Here is a 27,552-nt window from a genome sequence, read left to right as displayed (position 1 = left end):
GTCATCTTATTGATTTCTTTCATTTTATAGTTCCAATGACAGGATTCACACAGAGAGCAACCATTGATCCAGAACTGAATGAAATACATGTCTTATCTGGACTCAGCAAGGACAAGGAAAAGAGGGAAGAGAATGTCAGAAATTCGTTCTGGATTTATGACATAGTGAGGAATAGTTGGTAAGGAGCTCTTGTCTGTACTGCAATTCCAATTTAATATTTCTTGGGGTTGTATATTCAAAAGAAGAGGGAACTGGAGGACTTGTGTTAATTTGTGATGTCAAAACAGGAGCACTTAAGAGAACTTCTTCCATTCAGTAATGAGGGTAGTGCTCAACAACTAAAGAATGTATTACTTTCTAAATATGACATTTACAGTAAAAATGAAAGTGTACTATAGTTTTATTGTGAATAGTAAACGGGTTTTTAGCTCTTTCAGCCTTTGTTTTGAACCTTCATAAATGCTTTTTGTGTTTCATATCATGAGGTAGGTTGTTCTTAAGTGGTTTTGATGGACATTAAAAGAACTTAAGAACTCAGTTCTAATAAATCAGATTATTTTATGGGAATGACCAAAACTTTAAGATTTGATGTAAACAAATTTATAATTGTTTTGTTGGTAATTAGACATGCAATTAATTTGCTGTCTACAACTATATTAACACTAGAGACCCGGTGCACGAAATTCATGCACTTGGGGGAGGGGGGGTCCTCCAGCCTGGCCTGTGCCCTCTCGCAGTCCAGGAGCCCTTGAGGGATGTCCAACTGTTGGCTTAGGCCCTAAGCTGGGGAGCGGGCCTAACCTGGCAGTCAGACATCCTTAGTGCTGCCACAGAGGTGGGAGAGGCTCCCGCCACAGCCACTGTGCTCTCCAGCCGTGAGCCTGGCTCAGGGCTTCTGGCTGAGCGGTGCTCCCTATGGGAGCACATTGACCACCTACATTGAGCATCTCTCCCCTGGTGGTCAGTGCACGTCATAGTGACCAGTTGTTCCACCCTTCGGTCGATTTGAATATTAGCCTTTTATTATATAGGATTATGTGTACTGCTAATATTATAGGATAGCATGCCTTAAAAGCAATGTCTTGCAGGTCTTGTGTCTATAAAAATGATCAAGCTGCAAAGGATAATCCAAGTAAAAGTCTTCAAGAAGAAGAACCCTGTCCAAGATTTGCCCATCAGCTTGTATATGATGAGTTACACAAGGTATCCTAACTACATTGACCTGTAAATTTTCCTTGACCTACAATCTGAAAGAATCACCAAAAATATATGTTTTTTGTTTTTTAAGTAGATTTGAGTAAAAAATTATAATACATAGTATGTAGCAGGCGTTCAATATTATTTTCCCCTAAAATTCCTTAAGAGAATAAACATTTTTGTATAGATGGTGACTCCTGGCACTTTCCTCTTTTGATTATGGTCAATGGCTGCTTCTTAACTCATAGATCAGATACATAGCATGGCCTGTTGTATAGTTTTCCGCATGTGGGTTCCATGTCTCATGATATGAAAAGGTATATATGACTTCCTGATTTTAGATTTCATTGTGTAAGAAATCTTTTTGTTTTTCCTATCTATGAGTGACATATCTTTTCTATCTGTTTTGTGAAATAATACGGCATTCTGAAGTTTAAGTGTCAGTGTTCAGAATGGTTTCTTTAACTATTTCCCCCTTAAGCTTTACATGTAGTTTAGTGATTGGGCTCAGACTATATAGTCAGCCACTGACTGACCTGTATTCTTTCCATTTAGGTCACAGATGAATATTTAAACTTTATATCATTTGAGACCTTCATGTTAAAGATACCATGGGAATGGATAAAAGCCCTTTCTCTTGGTGTCTCCCAAATTAAAGGGTAAATGAATTTCCATCCTTAGGATAGAAATAATATTGCAATTCTATTACACTATTGAATATAAATTTATTTTTTTGATGAATCCGCACCTGAGGATATTTTTTCCATGGATTTTTAGAAAGAGAGGAAGGGAGGGAGGGGTAAAGAAGGAAGGAGGGAAAGAGAGAGAGAGAGAGAGAGAGAGAGAGAGAGAGAGAGAGAGAAACATCACTGTGAGAGAGACACATCAATTGGTTGCTTCCCGATGCACCCCAATGGGCTGGGGATTAAACCTGCAACCCAGATATGTGCCCTTGACTAGAAACCAAACCCAAGACTCTGCAGTGCAAAGTCCAACACTAACCACTGAACACACTGGCCAGGGCTTAAATATAAATGTTTTTAAAATTTCAGAAAATGCTTTTAACACTTTGTGTAAGTACAGAATATCACTAAAACTACATAATATAATAGTGAAATTATTATTTCATTCCTTTTACATTTATTTTTTGGTACTAATTGAGTAATGGAATATTTTAAAAGTTATTTCACAAATTATATGTGCCATTTAATATTTGACCTTAAGGCTAAAGCTAAATTAAAATGCTAAAATTTTAAAAAGTTTCTAATTGCTGTTGACCTTCAGTTATTTGACATCTTTTCTTTAATAGTTTTTTAAAATATGTTTTTTATTAATTTTATTTTATTTTTTTATAAGAGAACATTTATTTATAAGAACACAGAGTTAGAAGAAATAATTGGTAGAAGAAATGGGCTTATGAAACAAGTTATAGAGGGAAAGGAAGGGCCCTTGGAGCTTAGAAGTGAGGGAGGTAAAGGTGACAGCCTGGAGGGGAAGGGGGGAGGGGCGGTGCAGGCATGCTCCCAGGAGGGAGAGATTGGATCCTCCTTCCTAAGGGTTTTAAGGGTGGAGATTTTGTTTTTTATTAATTTTAGAGAGAGAAGAGGGAGAGAGTAACATTGATTGACTGCCTTCTATATACCCCCTACTGGGGATCAAGCCCGAAACCAGGGCATGTGCCATAACCTTGAATCCAACCAGCGATCTCTTAATGCTTGGGATGATGTCCAACCAACTGAAGCACATGGGCCAGGTTGTCATCTGTCCTTTTTAAAGATATAATTTATTATCATCAACACTTGATGAACTTGATAATCCCCATTATTCTTTGCCCTCAAATTATACATTGGATTAGCTTCTTGCTGTTGTTAATAAACAAAATATAACAAAGCATATTTAAAGGTCACATTGGGTTTTATTAAGTCATTAATGAATTCAGCAGCATCTTATCTAGCAAGCAGAGAAATTCTCTGAGGGATTAATTCTTGCCCTGGTCAGTGTGGCTCAGTTGGTTGGAGCATCGTCTAGCTCACCAAAAGATGGCGGGCGCAATCCCTGGTCAAGACATAGGGCACGTTTGGAAGGCAACTGATTGATGTTTCTCACATCAATATTTCCCTCTCCCTCTCCCTCTCCCTCTCCCTCTCCCTCTCCTCTCCCTCTCCCTCTCCCTCTCCCTCTCCCTCCCCCTTCCCTCCCCCTCCCCCTCTCCCTCCTCTCCCCTTCCCCCTCCCCTCCCCTTCCTCCCCACGCTTCCTGTCTCTAAAATCAATTTTAAAAATCTTTTTAAGATGGAAGTCTTTTATAGAAAAGAGGGTGAGGCAAGTAAGTCATCAATAAGAGAGAAATGAAAGTTCATGGAGGAAAGTAAAGAGTTCAGGTAACGCTGGCTTCTCATTGGGTGAGCTATGGAGTTTCAATTGGCTGGGCTTCTTGCTGGATAAAAAAAAAAATCTTCCTCCTGCTGAAGTGGTAAAGCAGTTGTGCTTTCTATTTGGGAATGGCAGGGCCTCTCTTCCTGTTGGGGTATGTAATTGATGTCTTCCAATATGGGGGTATTTGACTTCCAGTGATAGCTAATTGACCTCTATAGTCTATCCCAACTTCAGTTTTAGTTGAGGTTTTCTTTATTCATTTTTACACTATCATTGCTTTTGTTTCATGTTTCTATTGTCAGTGTAATTGTGGTAATAGAACTTATTTTAATATAAAATGTAATTTAGGAAGTAGTCACAGTAATTTAAAAAGTAAAGTGGAAACTTGAGAAAAATAAAGAGAAGCAATAATATTTTGATTTTTTTTTTTTTTTTTAATATCAGTAAGGCTAAGAAAGGTACCTGTAACACAGTTCTAGCAAAATGAAGAAGTTTTACTATGACTTAACATAGTTTCTTAAGTATGCATGTGCTTTTAAAAGTCTGGTTTATTTTGTTTATTACAGGTTCATTACTTATTTGGTGGGAATCCAGGAAAATCTTGCTCCCCAAAAATGAGATTAGATGACTTCTGGTCACTGAAGTTGTGTAGGCCTTCAAAAGATTACTTACTGAGGCATTGCAAGTACCTCATAAGAAAACACAGGTATAAAAATAATTCATGGAAAACTTTTACTTAACTTTATCAGCTATTGTTAGTATTACCTAAGCTCTGGAGACGTGCCTTTGTCTTTGGAAAGTTAGTAACATGAAAGTGTAAACACTGTGAAGGTTATGACTTTGTAGGTGCCCTGTTATTCTCCTAATTTTGGTTTCTTCTTGCAAAGGAAGACACAAAGTGAAAATAGATACTGATGCTAAATTTTTAAAATACAGAACAAGGAAATTTTGCAACTGTTAAAATAATGGAAAAAGTTTCTGTGAAGGTGATTAACTTACCATCAAGTAACTTAAGGCCTAATCACTACAAATTATATCAGTTCTAGATTATTGACATATGCCTGACCTGTTGATAACTTTAACTGTGAATGTGATGATATAATTGATTAATAATATCTTTATAATTTGATGTTTCAGAATACAACTTTAAATAGAATTAATTTTATGTCATTACCTTTGCTAATTAATTATAAAATCATGTAATTAAACATTTTCATATATGTCTCTTGAGTCATGTTAATCTGTCCTTTTGGTTACTGATAGTGTTAGATGATAAATATTTATAGTTTGGAAGGAGAAGTTAACCTTTAATGATGATAATAGCTACCATTTATTGAACAGTTTTTGTGTGCTAGATCTTGTATGTTATTCTCACAGTAAGCCAATGGAGGAAGAACTATTACTATCACTTTTTTTATAAAAGAAGAAATGGGTTATATAACTCATCTAAGGTCACTCAACCGTAAGTGACAGATAGGATTTGATCCTGAGTATTCTGATTCCAGAATTCACCATTTCATCACCATCACCTCCACCACCACCACCACCACCACCACCACCTCCACACACACGCACAGAGGCACATATTAATATACTAGTATGTATACACACGTATGCTTATATGTTTTATATAAAATATAAATACATGAAAGTCTGTGTAGATATAAATTAGACTATTCCTTTATCATATCATATTTACTTATTGTTGCTTTTCACAAGTTATACTTGAGAGATAAATTAATAACAGAAGCTAGTTCTGTTTCTTTGGCATTACTGTGAATAATTAGTATGTTTTCTATAGAATCTACAGGAGAAAGGGTCTGATTCTTCACATTGTCTGGATGGCAAGAATAAATTCTGTTTTATTAACAAGATTTAAGTTTGAGGCACCTTTGCTAATGTTTACATTGCTAAATTTTATTCTTTAGTACTTTACTTAATGTACTTAAGATATTAATATTAAACTTTGTTTTTATAAGAATATGGGGAAATTATAGAGTTCTTTCTCTACCTGAAATATAACAACTGGTCATTGGAATGTTAGAGTGAGCTTTTTAAAAAGTTTCCTGACCAAAAGTCCATTAGAGATTAAAGGAAATTGTTTAATACTTCATATAAAGAATTGGAACTCACAAATACTTCCCTCTGGCTTTTAATTGTAAAACTATTGCATGGGTAATAATAAAGAAGAAAATAAGTCTTCTCTCCCTACCAAAAGAATTGAATCACTTATCATCCTTCCATTCAGGAGTAATATTTTGGTGTATATCCTTCTAATTATATGTACACACTGTTGTTTTGAATCTGATTTCTTTCAGTGAATGATGTGTTATAAACACTACCATGTTAATAAATACAAGTACAAATCATAATTGTAATGGCTGCATAGCATTCTACTTTATGTGTAATTCACTTAACTAATCTCCTTTTATAGAATATTTACTCTCAATTTATTTGCTACAGTTAATATTACTGTAGTTAAATGATATTGTTAATATTACATATTTCTATATGCACCTCTATCTAAAAATTCTGTAGGATAGTGGTAGAATTGGGAAATTATCGTTTGCCCTCCTTCCCACAGCCCATTCATCCTCAGAAGTGTTATTCTTTTTTATCTTTGGAAGTTGTTTTTCTCCTTTAGAAATATATCAGTGGGCAGGTGAAATGACAATTTGGGAATCTGAAATATTATATATTAGGGCATGCTTTAATTTTAAAGTACAGTCATCATTGCTAGTGACTTAATTCTAGTAAAGGTGTAGAGTGAGGAGTGAAAGTGGATGAACAATAAAGGAATAATCAGTAACAAATCATTTAGACTCTTAAATATATGATGAAAGAGTCTTACAAATGTTGTATTAGAATAAATCATGAAATAAAATGACTGAAATTGAAAGGCAGTAAGTTTGTGTGGTTGGGCAAATAATCAACATTGGAAATTTTCTACTATGGGAGAGAAAGTGTGCTAGCTTATTTCAGAACTTCAGAAAAGCTCTTGAAGGGGAATATAAGAATGTTTAAAGACCCTTTTATATAGATTACACATTTATATATATTATTTTCAGTAGAGTAATAATAGCATAATAATATGTATCATAGTACTCTTCTGATCTTGACTACTCTTTGCCCCTAGTTCTGTAGCTAATAGTTATATTAGAAAAGTATTATACCTGAACCTTAGATTGATATTCAAGCCTTCTGACTTAATCTTTCTGGAGATTACTTTGCTCATGTGTAAAATGGGCAAAGCAACCATCTAAGGCAGTGGTTCTCAACCTTCCTAATGCCGCGACCCTTTAATACAGTTCCTCATGTTGTTGTGACCCCCAATTTCATTGTTACAAATTAAACATAATTAAAGCATAGTGATTAATCACAAAAACAATATGTAATTATAAATGTGTTTTCCAATGGTCTTAGGCGACCCCTGTGAAAGGGTCGTTCAACCCCCAAAGGGGTCGCGACCCACAGGTTGAGAACCACTGATCTAAGGGTTTTTATAAACATCAATAAAACTATTCATATAAGAAATATTTATTGAGCACCTTCACTGTGCTAGATATTGTCTTAAGTTCTGTGGATATGTCAGTGAAGAATATAAAACTTCTATCCTCGAGTTTCCTTCTTAATGAAGGGAGGCTAACAGTAAGCTTAATAAGGAATTTATATGTTAGATAGTAAGTCTTAATGAGAAACACTCAATCAGGTTAAGAACTATTTTTGTATAGGTGAGGGAGCTGGGGATGTGATTTTTAAATAAGAGTATTAGGATAGACCTCACTGTAAAGAAGACATTTGAGTAGAGACCTAAAGAACATGAGAGAATGGATCATATAGATATTTGAGAGGGAAAGTGTTCCAGATAGGTAATAGACAAGGCTCTTAGGTTAAAAATATGCCTGGATTATTTGAGAAATAAATTGAGGAGAACAGTGTGGTAGAAGTGGAATAAGTGAAGTGATTATGGTAGAAGACAAGGTAAGAGATAAAAAAAAAAGGGGGGGTCAAATTGTGAAGGTCCTTTGGCTTTTACTCTGAGTGAAAGGGTAGCATTGAAAGATTTTTATGTTGAGGAGTGACACATTCAGACTTCGCTTTTATTTAAAAGAATTCTGGATTTTCTTCCAGAAGAACTGGGTAAAAGGTTGTGGCTATTTTTACTCGGGGGAATTCTTCAGAAACGACAAGTTATGTAGTTCAGTTTGATGCACTTTAGGTTCTGGACATCATCTGTTAGCATTTGGGGGAAAGGCATGGGCTGTATTACATTAGTGAGTCATCAGTAAGGAAAAGGAGCTTGCTCAGGAAGAGTGAGAAAAGTAGAGGGATGTAGGGCATTATCTGAGGACCACTACTGTTTGAGGGAAGGCAGAGAAAGGGATACTCCATAAAAGAGATCCAGAAAGTACAGTAAGATTCCGGATAAACTTTGAAGGTTGCAACAACTGAATTTCTCGATGGATTTGATATGGGTATGGGAAAAAGAATAGTTAAGGATAGAGCAGTGGTCGGCAAACTCATTGGTCAACAGAGCCAATATCAACAGTACAAATTTCTTTTGAGAGTCAAATTTTTTAAACTTAAACTATATAGGTAGGTACATTGTTATTAACTTAATTAGGGTACTCCTAAGGCTTAGGAAGAGCCACACTCAAGGGACCAAAGAGCCGCATGTGGCTCGCGAGCCACAGTTTGCTGACCACGGAACTAGAGCATCGTAAGAATCTTGTCTACTAAATTGAACTGACAATAAAAGGCCCATCTTAGACATTTGAAAAAAATAGACTCTTTTTTCTACCACCTCTTAAAATGACTTGGAGTTTGAGGGACATTATTACATTGTGGACAGAATAGATAGAAGTTGATTTCTGAGTTGAACATGAAAATTACCTTTTTAACTCAAATCTTATATTATAAATTAGATACCAGGTCTTTCATTATATAAAAGCTTACCCTGTGCTGCTGTGCTGGCTTATTTATTTTTGTTGTTCTTATGGGAAACAACTATTTCTTCTATTTCAATACAATATAAATTTGGAGGGAGAGAAGTATATTGTATGCCAAGTAAGTGTCTCCTGGTTCTTAATGTACCATGTAATATAGTAAATAAAGTGCTGCTTTTAATATAAAATTGTTCATGAATTGGGGCATAGAAGGGGGCAAAAGAAAAGAAATTTAATAGGGCAGGGCAGAATTGTTGGCTGAAATATAATTCTAGACTGCAAACACAAGCCCAGTGATAAATTTTTGCAAGCCAAAAAAAAGCTTAGAAAAGGAAGAGAGAAAACATAACTTCCAGGAAAATTGGATTTAATAGGATGGTAGGTGTGTTTTGGTTAGGTTATTTCAGGTTGCAAAGGAGAGAGACATGCTTAGGAGACCTCAATGAAAGAGAATTTATTATGAGAATTAAGGCAGTTTCTCAGCATTTGAACACTGAGACATATGGAGAGAATTGTTTAGGACACTGGACCAATTCTAGTAGCTAGGAGCTACGTAGAGTAGTGTTTCTTGTAACTGAGCCTCTCTCTTTCTGCTTCTTTCTCCCTGCTTCTCTTGTTCTACTGATTACTCCTGACTCTGCTTCCCCTCAACCTCCTGGCTTCAATAAATGGATGGATGGATGGATGGGTGGATGGATGGATGGATGGATGGATGGATGGATGGATGGATGGATGGATGATAGATAACTATCTACTCACCTCTTTGGCTTCAGTTGATAAGTAGGTAGATAGGTAGGGAGGGAAGGAATCTATTATCTCATGTCTGCTGTTAACTACCTTCTGTGTTTTGTCTGCCTTTTATAAAGTATCCTGTGTATCTCACATTCTGATTCTCTGAGAGAGAATATCTTCTTAGAGAGAGTTCCCTATGAGAGTATCCCTATTGGGAATAATTCTGCCAGGCCACTTTTAAACTGCTTATTAAGCTTGAAGTGATTGCTTTTGGCTCAGGTGCCAAAATTCTGGTCTACCTTGTGGACAAGATGGTAGAGTAACATGATCTCTGCCTAAGAAAGTCTCCTCTGAGGTTCGTAAGGCCGGCTGACAGTCATGGTACTGTCTGGTACAAGAGAACTGTAATATTTTGATAGTCTTTGCCCTGCCTGAAATACAGGTAACCCTATCACTAAGGTTAGCTCTAAAGATAGGAAATTATTGAGGCCATCAGCCTGAACACCATTGTGAATGGCTCATTATTTTCAATTTCCAAATGAAATTAAATGTCTTCTTTTCTTTCTCTCTGGACATTTAAAAGCATACAAATTTATTATAAATAAATCCATATATAGTTATGCTGTAATAAAAGGACATTATCTTATTTAAATAGATAGTCCCAAACAGACTTTTTTTTTTTAAGAGATCATGCCCTAACTAGTTTGGCTCAGTGGATAGAGCGTTGGCCTGCAGACTGAAAGGTCCCAGGTTCGATTCCAGTCAAGGGCGTGTATCTTGGTTGCGGGCACATCCCCAGTGGGAGGTGTGCAGGAGGCAGCTGATCGATGTTTCTCTCCCATCGATGTTTCTAACTCTATCCCTCTCCCTTCCTCTCTGTAAAAAATCAATAAAATATATTTTTTTTTTTTAAGAAAGAGAGATCTCGCCCTGACTGGTTTGGCTCAGTGGATAGAGCGTTGGCCTGCGGACTGAAAGGTCCCAGGTTCGATTCCGGTCAAGGGCATGTACCTTGGTTGTGGCCACATCCCCAGTAGGAGGTGTGCAGAAGGCAGCTGATCGATGTTTCTCTCTCATTGATGTTTCTGACTCTCTATCCCTCTCTCTTCCTCTCTGTGAAAAATCAATAAAATATATTTTTAAAAAAAGAAAGAAAGATCTCATTCTTTCCTTTTCAGGCTTGGAATCAGATAGTCCTGTGTTAGATTCTGCTTCTGCCACTTACTAGCTCTTATCTTGGCCAAATTCATTCTCAGGTCTCAGTTTCTCATCTGCTTTTTTGTTTTGTTTTTAAATGATGATAATACTTATTGTCATCATAGAGTTACTAGAGGCCCGGTGCATGGATTCATGCATATTGAAAGGAAATTAATTAGAAGGTGGTCAGCGGGGTGGGACTAGGTGAAATGGGCCAGACACACCCTGGAGCCAACCTCCCAAGGTCCCTCCCCAGCCGGCCGCACCTGGGGCAGCGCCGGGGCTCAAAGGGCATCTATCTGCAGAGTGAGCGGGGTCCCTTCAGCGGGCGAGGTCCCTTGGCCTGGCCTGTGAGGATTGGGCCGAAACCAGCAGTCCAACAACCCCCTATGGGTCCCAGAGTGCAAGAGGGCACTCTGCAAAGTTGCTGTCGCTCGGCAGCTCCTGCATTGAGCATCTGCCCCCTGGTGGTCAGTGCACATCATAGCTACCAGCTGGTCGGCTGGTTGGCCGGTTGCTTAGGCTTTTATATATATAGAGAGATTATTGTAAGGATAAACAAGGTGATATATGCTTGATACAGTGTCTATCACATGACAAAGGCCTGAGAAGTTGCTGCAGTTTGTTGGTATTCTTATTACTGACTAAGGCATGGAATTAATTTCATTAAAATTATCTAATCAGTGTGAATGATATTTCATTAAAAGAAACTATACTCTTTTCTATTTCTAAAGTATCTGTTAAGCACCTCCATTGGGGGTAGGGAGGAGAAGGATATTACACAAATCTAATAAAATTTTTTTATTTTATCTCTATTTGTTTTTTATGAAACATACTTGACTTCCCCCCCACCCCCAGTTTATGTAAAATATTTGACATATTTACTGTTTTATCGTTGATTTTATCTTAGCTTATAGTATCTATGTGACAGTCTTCTCATTTCTGGATTCCCAAATGCAGGCTTTTTAGATATCCAAATAACTCCTCCTATACAGTGTCCTAGCTCTGAAAGACATTTCTCGTGTTTTCTTATAACTCCAGACAGTTATTATTCTTTTTTTTACATTTTCTAGATTTGAAGAAAAGGCTCAAATGGATCCTCTTAGTGCTCTGAAATATTTACAAAACGATCTTTATATAACTGTGGATCATTCAGACCCAGAAGAGACAAAAGAGGTAAAGGTGTTAATAAACTTCAGAAATTGAGTTAAAAAAAAAAAGTTTTTTCAACTTATATTTGCTGATTTTGCTCTTAGATGTTTAAAGAAAAATATGATGGTTCTAATATTAAAAATGACAGAGCAGATGAAATAATTAAATAGGCTTATTTTTATGTGATATAACATTCAAGTCACACACAAAACCCTTGATCCATTTAGAATAGGATTATCAGGTACAAAGTTTTAATTTAGATATTAGTTTTATGCATTGGGAAGAAAATAGAAATTTTACACCCATAGTCCCATGCTTCTTTTACGCAGGGATTACATAATGGTTCATTATAAACTTTTCTGTTGATACTCCGAAAGAAGAAAGAAAACTCCCCTTTTCTGTAGGGAGAAGGTGAAAAGAGGTTGATGGGAGTAGAATCCTTGCTGCCTTGATAGTTATGCAAATGTTGTATCAGGATAGCTTGACTATAGCTACTAACTTCACTTTTCAGTGGTCCCTAATTTTGAGAAATTAATAGCAGATCATTACTTTTCAGGTTGTTTTTGTTGTTGTAATCTAACATGGATGGAAGCAAAAGATCTAATATTATTATTTGTGTGAATATACTTGCAACAAGTTTCATGGTTTTATAGCCTGTTTTACTACTAGCTTCTGAGATTCTTTTTGTCGTATTTTCCTTTGGATGACTGTCCTTATTCAGAGTTCATCTAGCAACATCTGAACCATAATCCATTTTATCTTCCACTCACAGAATTGGTGCTAATTATATGTAGTTCTATTCCTTAAACTGTTTCTCTGTTAGCTGTTGCTTTGCTTTGGCTTTGTAATAGCAACATCAAGCAGTGCTTTTCTCTATTCAGCACAGGTTTCAGATTTAATATCGAATCACTTTCAGGCACTAGGTTCATTGTACTTTCAAGCAGTAGAGTCCACCTATCCTTGGCAACAAAACAAAAGAAATACTCTTTCATAGTTGCCTACTGTGAAAATAATTTCTATTTCTCTTACTCAGTATTGGTTACAACCCTTCATTAGATGGAGAATCATCAGGACATACTTTAGGGCAGGGGTCCTCAAACTACGGCCCGCGGGCCACATGCAAATACAAATATTGTATTTGTTCCCGTTTTGTTTTTTTACTTCAAAATAAGATATGTGCAGTGTGCATAGGAATTTGTTCATAGTTTTTTTTTTAAACTATAGTCCGGCCCTCCAACGGTCTGAGGGAGAGTGAACTAGCCCCCTGTTTAAAAAGTTTGAGGACCCGTGCTTTAGGGGTCCTCAAACTTTTTAAGATAGCTAGTTGTTTTTCCTTGAATCTTCAGTCAATTCATGATACTGTTTTCTCCATAGTCTAAAATGGCTAGAACCTGGAAACATTAATTTTCCTCTAATTTTTAAAAAACCAAACCAAAATATTTCCAAGTAATAATTTCAGCTGCAAGTAGGCCAAAGAAAACAGACAGTTTGTTCTTAATGCTAAGCTATTGGGAAAACCAGGACAGGGAGTTATCCCAGATTCAAACAGAGCAATTTTTAAAATTTTGGTAGTGGATTTCTCTTTGTCTCCTTTCTTTAGTAGTCTCAAATTATGATTTTGTATGCCACAGATGTCCACTCTATTTTTTAAAAGTTTTATCTATTAAGAGTTTAGCCCTAGTAGAAGTTAGTTAAAATGATGTTGTGCATGTGTTTTTCAGCATCCGAATCACTTCAGAAACTTTTTCAAAACAATACCCTCACCCTAAGATATTCCTCTGTCCAATCTTAGGTAACAGAAAACTGAAAACATCCTGACATTGATCTTTTGTAAGATTATTATTTTTTTATTTTTTTAGTTTTAATGATTTCAGAGAGGAAGGGAGAGGGAGAGAGAGAAACATCAATGATGAGAGAGAACCACTGATCGGCTGCCTCCTGTATGTCCCCCACTGGGGATAGAGCCCACAACCCAGGCATGTGACCTTGACCAGAATCGGACCCAGGACCCTTCAGTCCACAGGCTGACGTTCTATCCACTGAGCCAAACCGGCTATGGCGATTATTATTATTATTTTTTTAATGTGTGAATGGATTTTGTTTTGGAGAAGAAATCTCTTGATGATGGTTCTAGTATATACACTTACAATATTTTTAGTAAGCTATATAGGTCTTCATTTTCCTTTTAAGAAATCATTCCACTTATCAAGAAAGGCCTTAATGCTATCCAATACTTGCTGTATGTAGTAGTTTATTTTTGTTCTCTATGTACACTTTATAAAATTTTCACTATATTAAGTTGTTATACAGCAACTAAAAGTGGTTTTTAGAATTTTCTTTTGGGGGGGTGTTTATCATCATGAAGGTGATCATCATGTTATTGGGGAAATAGTGGTTATATACCAAATGGTTCGTTGCTTTTGTCCAGTCTCCAGAACATGGTTCTAAATTAGTGATGAGCTTCTAGTAAAGATTATGAAAATGGCATTCCCCTCCCCCAAGGAAAGACCCAAGAAAAGGATGCCTAAATTAATTCCATCATTCAGAGGATTCTATAATAGAGAAAAAAAACAAAAACAAGAAAAGCAAGTTTTAGCTAGTATTGCACATTATTTATTAAGAAAATTTCTGCTGAACTTCCAGAGTACTGGTGTCATTAATTTAACAGATGTGTGTTGAGTCCCTTCAGTATGCCAGGCATTCTTCTAGGTACAAGAGGAATAAAAAGGTAAAGGAAGATCAGAATGCAATGGGGTGAGAAATGGGCAGTTGCTGTATTAAATAAGGATGATTATAACAGACCTCATTTAGAAAGGAGATTTTCACAAAGACGAAGGATATGAGGAAGTGATCTAACACAATAATTTGGCTAAGGGAGGGCTAGAACAAAGAACCAAGGCTAAGTGCATTCTGACTTTGTTTAGGAGAACAGCAAGGAGGCCGTTGTGGCTGTAGTAGAGGTGAGATGGGTAAGTGGTCAGAGATGAGGTCAGAGAGGTAAGAGCAGGAATTGGAGATTGTGAATGATTTAGTAAGCCATTGCTGGAACTTTGGCTTTTACTCTGAATGGATGAAAAGCTAGTTCAGAGTACTATGCAGAGGAGTGATATAATCTGCTCTATATTTTACATCACTCTATTGTATTGAGGATAGATGAAGGAAGGAGAATGAGGATTCAGGCAGAGAGACTCATGGGGGAGATTGTAGAAATCTAAGCAAGAGTTTGTAGAAATCTAAGCAAGTGATTATTGTAGCTCAGACCCAAGTAGTAGTCGTAGAATTAGTGAGAAATGAAGTAGATCGGATTCTCAATATATTTATAGATAGAACTAACAGAATTTTATGATGGATTGGACATAGGATTTGGAATAAATGACTCCAAAGTTTTTCACCTGAGTGAATGAAGTTATCAACCAAATGAAAATGCACTGGGTAGATCTGGTTTGTGGTGGTGGGTGGGGACTCCTGACCGGGATCAGGAATTTAATGTTGGGTATGTTCAGTTTGAGATGTCTATGAAACAGCCAACTTGAGATGTTGAAGTGGTAGTTAGATATTCAAGTCTGAATTTGGAGGACAGGTCTGCATTTACTCAGATTGTATATCACTTGGTACCTGTTAAAATCCTAGACCCATAATTTAATAACATTATTTAAACAACAGGGTTTCCCCTGCCCCTCCTATCCTTCTGTATGTAGAGCCAATAAACCTTAGATGTTAGAAAAGGGAATTAACCCTCAAAATAAGTAGAAGATGGGAAATTAGTAAAATAGAAACAAATAATAGAAAAGATTTCAAAAGTGAAAGGTTGGCTCTTTGAAAAGGTGAATAAAATAGGTAAGCCCCTGGGAAGACGGAAAAAAAGTGAAAACATAAATTATCAACATCACAAATGAAAAGAGGAAATCATTATAGACCCTACACACATTAAAAGGTAATAAGGAAACATTATTAATAACTTTGTCAACAAGTTGCTAATTGATGAAATGGACAAATTCCTTAAAAAACACAATTTAACAAAGCAGATACAAGAAGAATTAGAAAATCTTAAGGAACTTCATGTCAATTAGAGATTGAATTTGTAATTGAAAACTGACTAATAGTGAAAACTCTGCACCTCAATGGCTGTATCATTCAATTCTATCAACAATTTAAATTGCAAGAAAACACCACTTCTACACATAGACTCTCAGAAACCAGAGGAAGACAGTATACTTTCTAAATTCTTTTATGAAGCAGCTTAACTCTGATATAAAAACACAACAAAGAGCCCTGGCCAGTATGGTTCAGTGGCTAGAGCATCTCTCTCACATGGATGTTTCCCTCTTTCTGTCTCTCACTTTCTCTTCTTCCTTCTCTTCCACTCTCTAAAAAATCAATGGAAAAAGTATCCGTTGAGTGAGGATTAAAAAACAAACAAAGATATTACAAGCAAAGAAAATCACAGACCAATACCTCTCATGAATACAGATGCAAAATTCTTTTTTTTAAAATACTTTTTAAAAAATATTTATTTTACTGATTTTTTACAGAGAGGAAGGGAGAAAGATAGAGAGTTAGAAACATCGATGAGAGAGAAACATCGATCAGCTGCCTCTTGCACACTCCCCACTGGGGATGTGCCCGCAACCAAGGTACATGCCCTTGATCGGAATCAAACCTGGGACCCTTGAGTCCACAGGCCGACGCTCTATCCACTGAGCCAAATCGGTTAGGGCAGATGCAAAATTCTTAATAAAATTTTAGCTATTTGAATCCATCAATATATAAAAAGTTTAATGCACAATGACCAAGTAGGGGCTTATCCTAGGACACAGGTTAGCTTTACATTTGAAAATCAGTCATTCACCACATTGACAGAATAAAGGAAGAAAACCATAGATCATCTCAATAAATGAAGAAAGGGGCACTTGACAAGATTAAACACCCATTCATGATAAAAATTCTTAGCAAACTAGAAATAAAAAGAAGCTTTCTAAGTCTCATAAAGGGCATCTATGGAAAACGTGTCAACAGACACCCTCTATTTGCCATGTAAGAAAAAGAAATAAACAGCATGTAGATTGGAAAGGAATAAGTGAAATTGTTTGCACTTGTAGATGACATTTTGTGTACATAGAAAAGCCCATGCAGTCTGCAAAACAATAACTGAATTTAGCTAGGTTACAGAATGCAAGGCGTATAGGGGAAAAGGAATTATTCTTATATTTCTTAGCAATGAACAATTAGAAGAGGAAATGTAAAAACCTGTTTATATTAATATCAAAAATAATTAAATATGTAGTTATAAGTCTGTTGTAAGAAGTTAAATAAGACCTAAAATGGAGAGACCTATCACATTTATGGATTGAAAGACTAAAAATGGTTAAGATGCTCATTCTCCCCATACTGGTTTTTAATTTAATGTGGACCCTATAAACAAGCCAGCAAGCTTGGGTTTTGTCATTATTAAAACCGACAAACTAATTCTAAAATTCATTTGGAAATTCAAAAAGGTCCTGCACTAGCCAAAACAATGTTGAAAAAACAAAAAGTTGGAGATCTCATACTACTTGATTTCAGAACTCTGTATTATGATAGACAGATAGATCAGTAGAACAGAATAGAGTACAGAAATAGACCCACATCAATGGAATCCATTGATTTTTACTTTTATTTTTTTGACCAGGGTGCCAAGTACATTGGGGAAGGGAAAGTCTTTTTAACAGATGTGCTGATATCTCAACCCCTATCTCATATTTTATATAAAAATTTAAGATGGATTACAGATCTAAATATAAAACTCAAAACAATAAAAACTTCAAGAAGAGCCCTCGCCGGTTTGGCTCAGTCATAGAGCATCAACCTGTGGACTGAAGGGTCCCGGGTTCAGTTCCGATCAAGGGCACATGCCTGGGTTGTGAGCTAGATGCCCAGTAGGGGCGTACAGTAGGCAGCCAGTCGGTGATTCTCTCTCATTACTGATGCTTCTATCTCTCTCCCTCTCTCTTCCTTTCTGAAATTAATAAAAAAAAAACAACTATATATGTGTATGTATGTGTGTGTGTATACACACACACACACACACACACACACTTCAAGAAGAAATTAGACTATCTTCACAACCTTGGGATAGATCAAAGATTTCTTGGACATGACATAAAGCCACTAAATCATAAAAGAAAAAACTTGATAAATTGGACTTCAACAAAATTAAAATCTCAAAGACATTATTAAAAACTGGGTAAGCCACAGACTAAATGTTTGCAGTAGATATTTCTGACAGAGGATTGAGACCCAGCATTTATAAAGAACTATATATAGGGTGGGCAAAAGTAGGTTTACAGTTGTATGTGAATCAATTTATTCTTATTTATTATTATACTAGAGGCATGATGCACGAAATTCGTGCAAGGATGGGCCTTCCTTCTCCCAGCTGCCGGCACCAGCTTCCCTCTGGCACCCAGGACCCGGGCTTCCCTCTGGCCACTTTTAGTCCGCTTTTAATCTGGAAGGATGTCCAGTCTAATTAGCATATTATGCTTTTATTATTATAGATTATTTACTTGTATTACAGCTGTAATTCATAACAATGTAATTGTACATGGGCATGGAATACCAGTCTAACTTATAATTTAGGAATGGCCTATGCATAATAAGCATACTTTTTTTCCTCAGAGTTCGATTTGCACAGCAGAGTGTTTTACAGTAGCATGTGTTTATTTTTGAAATGAGAATGTGTATGTACTAAGAATTATTATCTGTTCAAGACACCAGTCTATCCATATGTGATAGACTATCTCACATTGGAGAAAGTAATTTTCTGTTTTATTTCAGTTGACCAGTTATTTGCTAATAAATACATATTTTAATAAAATAATTCCAGAACTTGGTTCAGTATTTTGGAAAATAATGAGCAATCCAGTAGAAAAGTCAGTATATTCTTTTACCTAAATATGGTGTTCTTCTTGCCACTCATTGGTAAATAGACTTAAATGCAGAGGCATACAGTGGCTAATGAATAGTCATAATTAGAGAAGTTATTTTTCTCTAATGTGCTTAGCTAATTTGCTTCTATTTTTCTTTTATAGTTTCAGCTCCTTGCTTCAGCTCTATTCAAATCTGGTTCAGATTTTACAGCTCTAGGTAAGTGTTCCCATGTAGTTTACTCAGCCAGGTGCCCTAGCATTTGGGAGGTTGGAGTTGGGTTTTTTTAAATGAAACATCAGGCGTCTAATGTTCATCTAAGCAGCGGAGCAGGCTTCGAGGTAGAATGCAGAATTTCTGATAACTTACTACGGAGTTATCAGTCACCAGTTCATAAAACAGTTTGCTTTTCCTTTTCCACCAATTGCTTTCTTATTATATAAACAGATGACAATAGGAGCATGATCAAGATAAATTAATTTGTTATAGCATTGTTTTGGAATGTAGATTGTATTATTGATGTACTTACTTTGAGATAACACTTGTTGGTTGAATGATTTTTCCTCTCAGTTTGTTCTTTGTGGTGTTGTGTGGTGTCAACAGAATGGTGATGGGGTATGGTGATAGGATAGGAAATGAAATAAATCTTTTGGGAGCAGAGAAAATAAATTATCTTTTTTCTGAAAATTGGAATTTTTGTATGCTGGCATCTTGATTGTTCAAGAAAAATTCTACTTGAGACTCAGATGTTTCTTTTTTAAAAAATTGATTTTAGAGTGAGAGAAAAGGAGAGCGAGAAACAGCGATTTGTTGTTCCACTTATTTATACATTCATTGGTTGATTCTTGTATTTGCCCTTACTAGGGATCGAACCTGCAACCTTAGTGTGTTGGGACTATGCTCAAACCAGTTTAGTTACCTGCCAGGACAAAACTCAGTATTTCTTAAAGAAACCAAGACTGATGAATCTTAAACATCCATCTTCATTTAAGAGTACTCTCACTTAATATTAATAAATTATTAAAGTAAAGTAGACCGTAGTAAAGTGGGGAATTTGTAGCAGTTCCAGAACCCAGAGTTTTAAGTCAGGTGAATTTTCAAAGATCTTTTTGTAAGTCATTTTTATAGCTTAACTTTTCAGCAAGGTAGTAGCCTTTTGAAATATGGGAATTTCCAGCTTTTCTCTTGTCATTATAAGATGTAGTCACATAGTAAATGCATATTAATCTCATCGGTGCCACTGCTATTATTGTGTGCCTTAGAATTGAGCAACAGTATTGAAGTTTTCTAGTATATGTAATATAAATTCTTTATCTCTGGAATAAAATAACACTTTGGGATATCAGTTTAATTTCTTTATTGTTTGTCCTTTTGTCTCTTAAAGGTGAACCATACCTCAAAGGAAAAAAATAAAGACCATATGTAATTCTGGTATTTTTCACTGGGATGGGGAAAAATAGCAGTGTTCCTGGGGGTGTTGCCCTTTCTTTTTCCACAATGGGTAATCAAGGCTTCTCTACTGATCAAGGCAACTGCAGTATGGAGGTCTGGTTCCCGAATACGTTGGGTTCCATAGGGCAAGACTGGGGAGACTGCTGCTGTAAAGTATGACTCCAGTAGGTTCTTCTAAAAATGTTGATAGTTGTTTGCAACTATTCCATACAGTGGGTGGGATACATAAAGGCTTTTAAAAAAGATGTTTTCAGGATGTTAAGAAATCTCAACCTTGTGATGGAAAATTTAGGTATAAGCATTATTTTAGAAATTCATGCCCTTATGAATTTTACCATTTGACCAGGTTTAGAGCTAAATGAATTGGGAGCCTGGCACATAGATATTCAGTTTGAATGAATATTTGCCTTGTTATATGTAGACAGTACAGTCCAGAGCTGTTATTTTTACTTTATCGATGGGCAGCATTAAAATGTCTCTGGCTGACTTATAGAACAAGAATTTCTTGGCAGTTATTTAAATATGTTAGGCTGTTGTCAGCAAATATTTTACCTTTAGCTTAACTCCTTTCTTCTGTCTCTGCCCTGTTCACTGCCAGCTAATATATTTTGTTAGAAACTTTGTTTTACTTGGATTTCAAACAAACCTCAAATGCTCTGAGAACAATACAAACACAATAGAAAAAATACAAAAAGAAAATTCCTGTGGAGTTTTGTTTCCTACTTTGTCTAAAGGGAGGCAGTATATTTAGTAGTTAAGAGATGAGAACATAGTATAGTGGTTCAGAGTTAGAATCTAGGTTTAGATATCAGCTCTGTCACTTGCTAATTTTAAAAGTGACCTTGAACAAGTCACCTTCTTAATCATTAATTTATTCATCTATAAAATGGAGGTAATGAGAGTACTTACCTCATGTTGTTGAGAGAAGTGAAATAATTATAGAAAACAGCAAAATAAAACACTTAGTAAGTGCTCAATTTAGGGCACTGTTGTTAACTCCCTTAAAAATATAATCTTTGGCCTGGGCGGTGTGGTTGAAGGTCCAGCAGTTCGATTCCCGGTAAGGGCACATGCCCAGGTTGTGGGCTCGATCCCCAGTAGGGGACATGCAGGAGAAAGCTGATCAGTGATTCTCTCTCATCATTGATGTTTTTATCTCTCTCCCTTCCTCTCTGATATCAATAAAAATATATTTTTTTAAAAATTTAAAAATATATGTATAATCTTTGTATCATTGGTGAATTTGGATGAGGAGCAAATTCACATGGCATGCTAATTTTAATAATGAGAAATCTGATATAGTAAAAACGAAAACTACTTTGCATAAAAATTGATGAACAAAAGTACCTTTTATAGGTTTCATTCCTACTTAGAGTTCCTGGTTTTTGTTCTCATTCATTTGCTGTCCAATTGTTTTACCTTTACTCCACATAGAATTGAAATCAAATGGGTTATTTCATGTACAGATGTGTGTGTGTGTATATATTCTCTATATAATAAAAGGGTAATATGCAAATCGACCAAACTATGGAACAACTGGTTGCTACGATGCACACTGACCACCAGGGGGACAGATGCTCAACGCAGAAGCCGACCCCTGGTGGTCATTACGCACCCACAGGGGGAGCGCTGCAAGTGCAGTGGCAGTGGTGGGAGCCTCTCCCACCTCCACAGCAGCGCCAAGGATGTCCAACTAACAGCTTAGGCCATCAGTGGGACATTCCCCAAGGGCTCCCAGACTACAAGAGGGCTCAGGCCCAGCTGAGGGACACCCCCCACCCCCCGAGTGCATGAATTTCATGCACCGGGCCTCGTGTGTGTGTGTGTGTGTGTGTGTGTGTGTGTATGTGTATCTTTAATGATAAATAAGCCAAATATTTCATTTTCTAAATCTTATAAGAAGAAATTTGCTTCAGCCTAACTTTCTGGCTCCCTTCAGAATTAATCTAGTTTATCTTAATTTCTTAGAATTAAATAAAAAATATTTGTTAATGTTATATAAAATTTAAAGAATTAAAAAGATAATGATTTATAAGTAAGTATCTTCCATTATCTTAGTTTTGAAAAATTACTTCAGGGAAGAATAACCTCTAGGGATCTTTAGTTTAGAGCTTCTGGTGGCTGTGGGCACTTTTAAGCTTTAACTCAGACATTTTGCTAATTTTAAGAGCAATGTCTTCTTTCCAGAAAGTATGCTTTGGATCAGTTAAGTGTATTTTCAACAATGTATGTGACAGGTAGGAGAAATCTGGTCTATAGAACACATTGCCTTTTTGGTCTTCATACCTCTCTTTATAAGTTTTACAGTCCGAATATGATGTGCAAGTATGAATTCAGATAAATATTTAAAACATTTTATACAGTAAGTAGTTAGTGCTTTTTGGCGCTGACATTTGTCAGTAGGTGCCTTATCAATTTCACAGAATTTGCTATGTCCTTTTAGCCCACCAAATTTAGATTTCAGTAAGATACTTGCTTCAACCTCTTGTCTGTAGCTCACATGTTTACAGGTGCTTTTTATATAATAATACATTTATTATTGGAACTAGGAAGTGTAATAAAGAAACTTGTATCCAGAAAAAAATGAGAATTTTTGCTACTACTACTTCTTCACCATAAATAGGAAAACTACCTATTCTGTGTAGAATGTTAGCTTAAAAATTATTCCTAATAGGTCACTTTCTTTTTAGAGCAGGCATTGTCTTCAGTCATGGTAATAGTGATAGAGTGATAGCTAGTATTTACTGAGCATTTACTATGGGGCCACATACTATTCTAAGCACTTTACATGACAAAATTGATTTAATTTCCATAGCAACCTTATGAAGTAGCTACTCTTATGATCCCTTTTTATATTCAAAGAAACTAGGACACAGAGAGGCAAAAAGTAACTTGTCCAGGAATAGTGCTAGTGAGTGGAAAAACCAGGATTCAAACCTTAGTGATTTCGGTTCATAGCTCATTCCCTAAACCACTAACTATACCACCTTTCATTGAGCTTTACCAGTTTTCACTCTTCTGAGTGATTAGTTCCTCATTTCATTCTGTGGTGAGAAAAAGTGATTGGGATGAGACATGAGGTTTAGAATCAGTACAACCGTTTTTGTCCTGTCTCTGATATTTAAATAGTCATGTCACCGTTGATGAGTTTCTTAGTGTCCCGCCCCTCTTTGATATATTTTTTTAAAAAATTGAATACAGATAAAAGCTTAAGATTCTCCTTGAACAACTTTCCTCAATCTTTGTCCCCACTCCTCAAGTGTAACCACTCATACTGGACAGATCTTTACACAAACACACACAACCATATACACAGACATCAAGATACAGTTGATTCTCATTATTTGCAGAAGTTACATTCTATAAAGTCCCCAAGAACACTGAATTAGTGAATACTGAACCATTCCTCCTATGGGACATACACAGGTTTGTGCAAGGCTCTGCTCACAACATTTTTGTTAACCTAGCAATACATAACCTTGTTTTATGTGTGTTTCTGTTGAAAGATACCGTATTTATATGTTTATATTGTTGATTCATTAACATTGAACTCATAGCCAACAGCATTAATAACTCATTTTTGAACAAAGCTTATTTATTTAACAGACAAATTTTTCCCATAAGGCATATCATGGCCTTCTTGCTTTTAGGAACACAAGACACCACTTCAGTACTACACTTGGGGGCCATTGTAAGCAGTGATGTCACCCCCAAAAAAGCACAAAATGCAAAAACCATGGCACCAGTAGACTGTTTATATCATGAGAGCTGAAACAAGAAGACAGAGCATCACCCAGTTTGACCTCAGCTGAGAATGTGTGCATATGGTGACTCAAATTTTCGCTGCTCTGAGCATCTCTGTGAAGTGCCACCAGTATTGATTGTGGGATTGTAGGCAGGCACACAAATATGAATCTGAGTAATGACAATTGACTGTATATATTCATGTACACACGTAGGTGCATAGTTTTGGTGTTCTGGTTTTATTGTATAGTATAAAAACATGTATTTTGCATTGTAAATTTAAAATGTAATGATGTAACTTGGAGATGTTTGCATGAAACTACAATAGATCTATTATATTCTTATTAGTGACACATAGTATTCCATAATAAAGGTCTACCATAATTTAACCATTCATCTAATGAAGTATAATTTCAATTTCCTCATTGGTAAAGGGTGAAAAAGTAAAAGATGTTCTTGGAGGATTAAATGAACTTAGCCCATTGCCTACAACTTAAGCACTCAATCTATAATAATAAAAGGGTAATATGCTAATTAGACCAGACGTCATTCTGGACATCCTTCCTGACAAAGCTGGGGCCGAGGGAAGCCAGCCCGGGTCCCGGGTGCCTGTGGGCAGCTAGAGGAGGAAAGCAGCCCGGTACCGGGTGCCAGAGGGAAGCCGGTGCTGGCAGCCGGGGAAAGGAAGGCCTACTTTTGCACAAATTTTCGTGCATTGGGCCTCTAGTTAGTTAATAAAAATAAATGGGTTTTGGAGTCAGATAGACATGGATTCACATTCCATTCTCTTCCCTTACCAGTTGTGGAACCTTATTAAATTACTCAATTTCTCTAAATTTTCCTATTTGAAAGTGGAGTTTATGATAACTGCTTCGTTGTTTTGTATGACAATGCAATGCAGTCATACAGAAACACCTAGCACACAGTAGGAACTTAGTGTTTCTTCCCTCCTAAATCATTTGATCTCATGAAAATGGTATTACTTCATTAGAGTACTGTCACAGAATCAATACCACAACATTTTCACAAATAAAGAGAACAAGGGAAAAACCCTAATGTTGAATTCAAAGAGAAACAAACAAACCCGTCTATCAAATTAGTAACATTACCATGCAGAAGGGGCAAGGGGGAGGAAATTAAATCTTTTTAGTACAGTGTTTAGACTATACACTTGCAGATATACTCTAAAGACAAAAGCAAAGAATTGTTTGAGTTTTTGCTGATAGTAGTATGGGTATAGTAATTCTGGAACATTTTTTGTGTGTATTAGGTTGAGCAAATGAGTAAATATGATGATGTTGCTGGGAGTTGGTTTTCTTAGTGGGAGAAAGGAGATATAAATATAGAATGGGATAAGGAAAGGAAGAATCCTGTGGAGGTTCTTAAAAAATTGGAATTAGCAATAAAAACACGAACTCATGATTCTGTTAAAGAAAAAATACACTATGTATATACCATAATGTGTGTACATATATGTACAGGCCTGGAAACAATAAGACCCTTGGTAATTAGTACAACTGATCTGGATTCTAAATATCCTTCACCACTAAAAGGAATTAGAGCTCCATGGAAAAATAGCGAATTCCAGAGCTGTGTAAAGATAAGCTTGGATATCTACCAGAAAGTAAGGAAGTGCTAGAAATTAACAGGGATATTTCAGAAAGACAGGAGCTTGAAAGAGTTCTCACTGGACAAATCTGGGACCACATGAGTATTAAAATGATACCAATGAATATAACATTGAACAAGGAAAGGATCCATGAATACATACTAATACAAATAAATAAAAGTCAGAAAAGGAGTGAAATAATCCTCAGTGGACTAGAAGAGGAAAATGCTTGCAGGAAAAGGAAGAGAAATCACTATTGTTACTAAATCACTATTGTTACTAAAGTGCTGGTTATTTGGCTAGGTTCTTTTCACATCAGTCATTGAAAATGCTACCAGCCAGTCAGAACGGGGGTCAGGACCCATAGCTCTAGTTTTAAAGCCGGTTTTGGTTTTGGTTTTTCCATTAAACATTGCTGCTTTTCTCAACTGGCTTTTCTCTTATGTGTTGAGTTTTAAACACAATGGATGAATTTCTTTGTATCTCTCCTTCACAGGCTTTTCAGATGTGGATCATACCTATGCTCAAAGAACTCAGCTCTTTGACACCTTAGTAAATTTCTTTCCTGACAGCATGACTCCTCCTAAAGGCAACCTGGTGGACCTCATCACACTGTAACTGAAGAGTCACTGGACAGAAATGGAGACCAGGAATCTGCTTTCAGTATTCTGGATTTCAACTCTACTGACCGACAGGCCGCAGTGACTGAGGACTGCACCAGAATCCCGAAGGGATCTTTACCATCACAAGTTCTAACCCTCTTTCTTCATACCTGACCTCAGCCCCATTCTCCTCATCCCATTCCTCAGTTAAGTTAATAATAAAGTGAAATTGGTATACTTTCCATTTAAATATATATATATTTTTTACTTTAACTTTTAAAAATTAACGAGTATAAAAAATAATAATCAGGTAGTTTACCCTTTCCTGATTTTTATTTCATTTTTATAAAATTAGGGCAAGTAAGCACTATTAACAGACCCAGTGCTATAAGAATTGGGATTGTGTTGTTGGGTTGTGTGACCTTCTTCTTTCTCCTCCCTTCCCGTTTCACTTTACCTTGCATCACACAGCTGCTTGTAGGTGGTGTCACTTGTTTACCTCTTCATTCTTAACAGTATATAGTTCTGTAGGGCAACTGATGTATGTTAAAGTGATGTGTATATGTCTCTGTTGACTAGAGTCTTGTATTCCATTAAGCAATAGGAGAAACAGAGGGCTCAAATATATGTTCCTCTTCATAGAACTGAAAAATGAAACCCAAGATTGGTCTGTAGTGTTTCTATGGTGGATATTATAAGCTTTGAGTCACAGAAACTTAAACAGAAGAGTATTGTTCAGAACCTTTAAGAGCCATTATAAAAGTTGCCAGCAGGAGGATTCTAGAAGTGATTAATATGTTCATTGATATCTTTGTGGCAGTTTTGGAAGAAAATGGCTTTCCTCTCTGATAGAGCTGCACAGACCCAGGGCTTCCATTACTTCCTGTGCTATCAATCCGTAGCATTTTCATTTGGGAGGATGGGTGTCCAGAGCTCTGCTTTGTTGATCCAGACACATTGGCTCCGCACATCTGCTTCTGCATACTGGTATTTTAAAGAATGATGGCGTGTAGTTGTCCGGTGGAATACAACTGACAGGCATTTCACTAAGCACATAGACTAGGCTTTTTTAAATGAAGGAAAAGAAAAATGGTGCAAATACTTTTTCACTAAACTAAAAAAGAAAAAGGCAGATAGGTTTGTCTATTTTTTGTGGGGGATGGAGATATTTATTGTTCCATGAGGTGCTATGGAATGCAATATAGGAAACCTACACCTGACCAGTGCTTATTACATTTGCTCAAAAGTATGCTGTGTGAAAAACAAGTTGTATTAAAAAAAAAAAAAAAAAAAGTGTGCCGTGTGCAACTGATACCCACCATGCTTAAAGCAGACTAAGTATAATGAATGTTCATCAGTCCAATGGCTCTTAAAAGTGAATGACTTTATGGAATTCAGTATGTACTTGAGTAGCAAGATTAGGTCTCACCAAAGAAAGAGAAGAAATTGAGTTGCACTTTTGAAAAGTCTCATATATAGGAATGAGACTTGGAGATCCATCTTCACCCTGTATTGCATGATTTTACTTCTTTTGGGGATGGACAGAAATCTATTTTTCCTAGTTCTAGGCTTGAATCTTGGGCTTCTTAGCTTTCCAAGCTTCCCAAAGCAATCAATATAGTGATTTATTAAACAATTAG

General features: G+C 36.3%; 1 protein-coding gene across 10 annotated transcripts in view; it reads left to right on the top strand.

The window, feature by feature from the left end:
- MKLN1 (muskelin 1) overlaps positions 1-27,217 on the top strand; it is a 319,909-nt gene extending 292,692 nt beyond the window's left edge. For 4 of the 10 annotated variants that reach the window (XM_036328666.1, XM_036328662.1, XM_036328664.1 and 1 more), the window contains 6 exons: positions 31-178; positions 1,089-1,203; positions 4,139-4,278; positions 11,521-11,623; positions 18,670-18,724; positions 25,807-27,217. In XM_036328666.1, coding sequence (XP_036184559.1) covers positions 31-178; positions 1,089-1,203; positions 4,139-4,278; positions 11,521-11,623; positions 18,670-18,724; positions 25,807-25,928 — 683 coding nt within the window. In that variant the 3' untranslated portion in view covers positions 25,929-27,217. Of the gene's footprint in view, positions 1-30; positions 179-1,088; positions 1,204-4,138; positions 4,279-8,762; positions 8,897-11,520; positions 11,624-18,669; positions 18,725-23,581; positions 24,066-25,806 lie in introns of those variants that run through there. The other 6 variants (XM_036328663.1, XM_036328667.1, XR_004970960.1 and 3 more) reach the window with 6 other exon arrangements.
- Positions 27,218-27,552: the final 335 nt, after the last annotated feature.

Source organism: Myotis myotis, unplaced genomic scaffold, assembly GCF_014108235.1.
Source record: "Myotis myotis isolate mMyoMyo1 unplaced genomic scaffold, mMyoMyo1.p scaffold_m19_p_11, whole genome shotgun sequence".
NCBI lineage: Eukaryota > Metazoa > Chordata > Mammalia > Chiroptera > Vespertilionidae > Myotis > Myotis myotis.
This window is presented reverse-complemented; position numbering and strand designations above follow the sequence as displayed.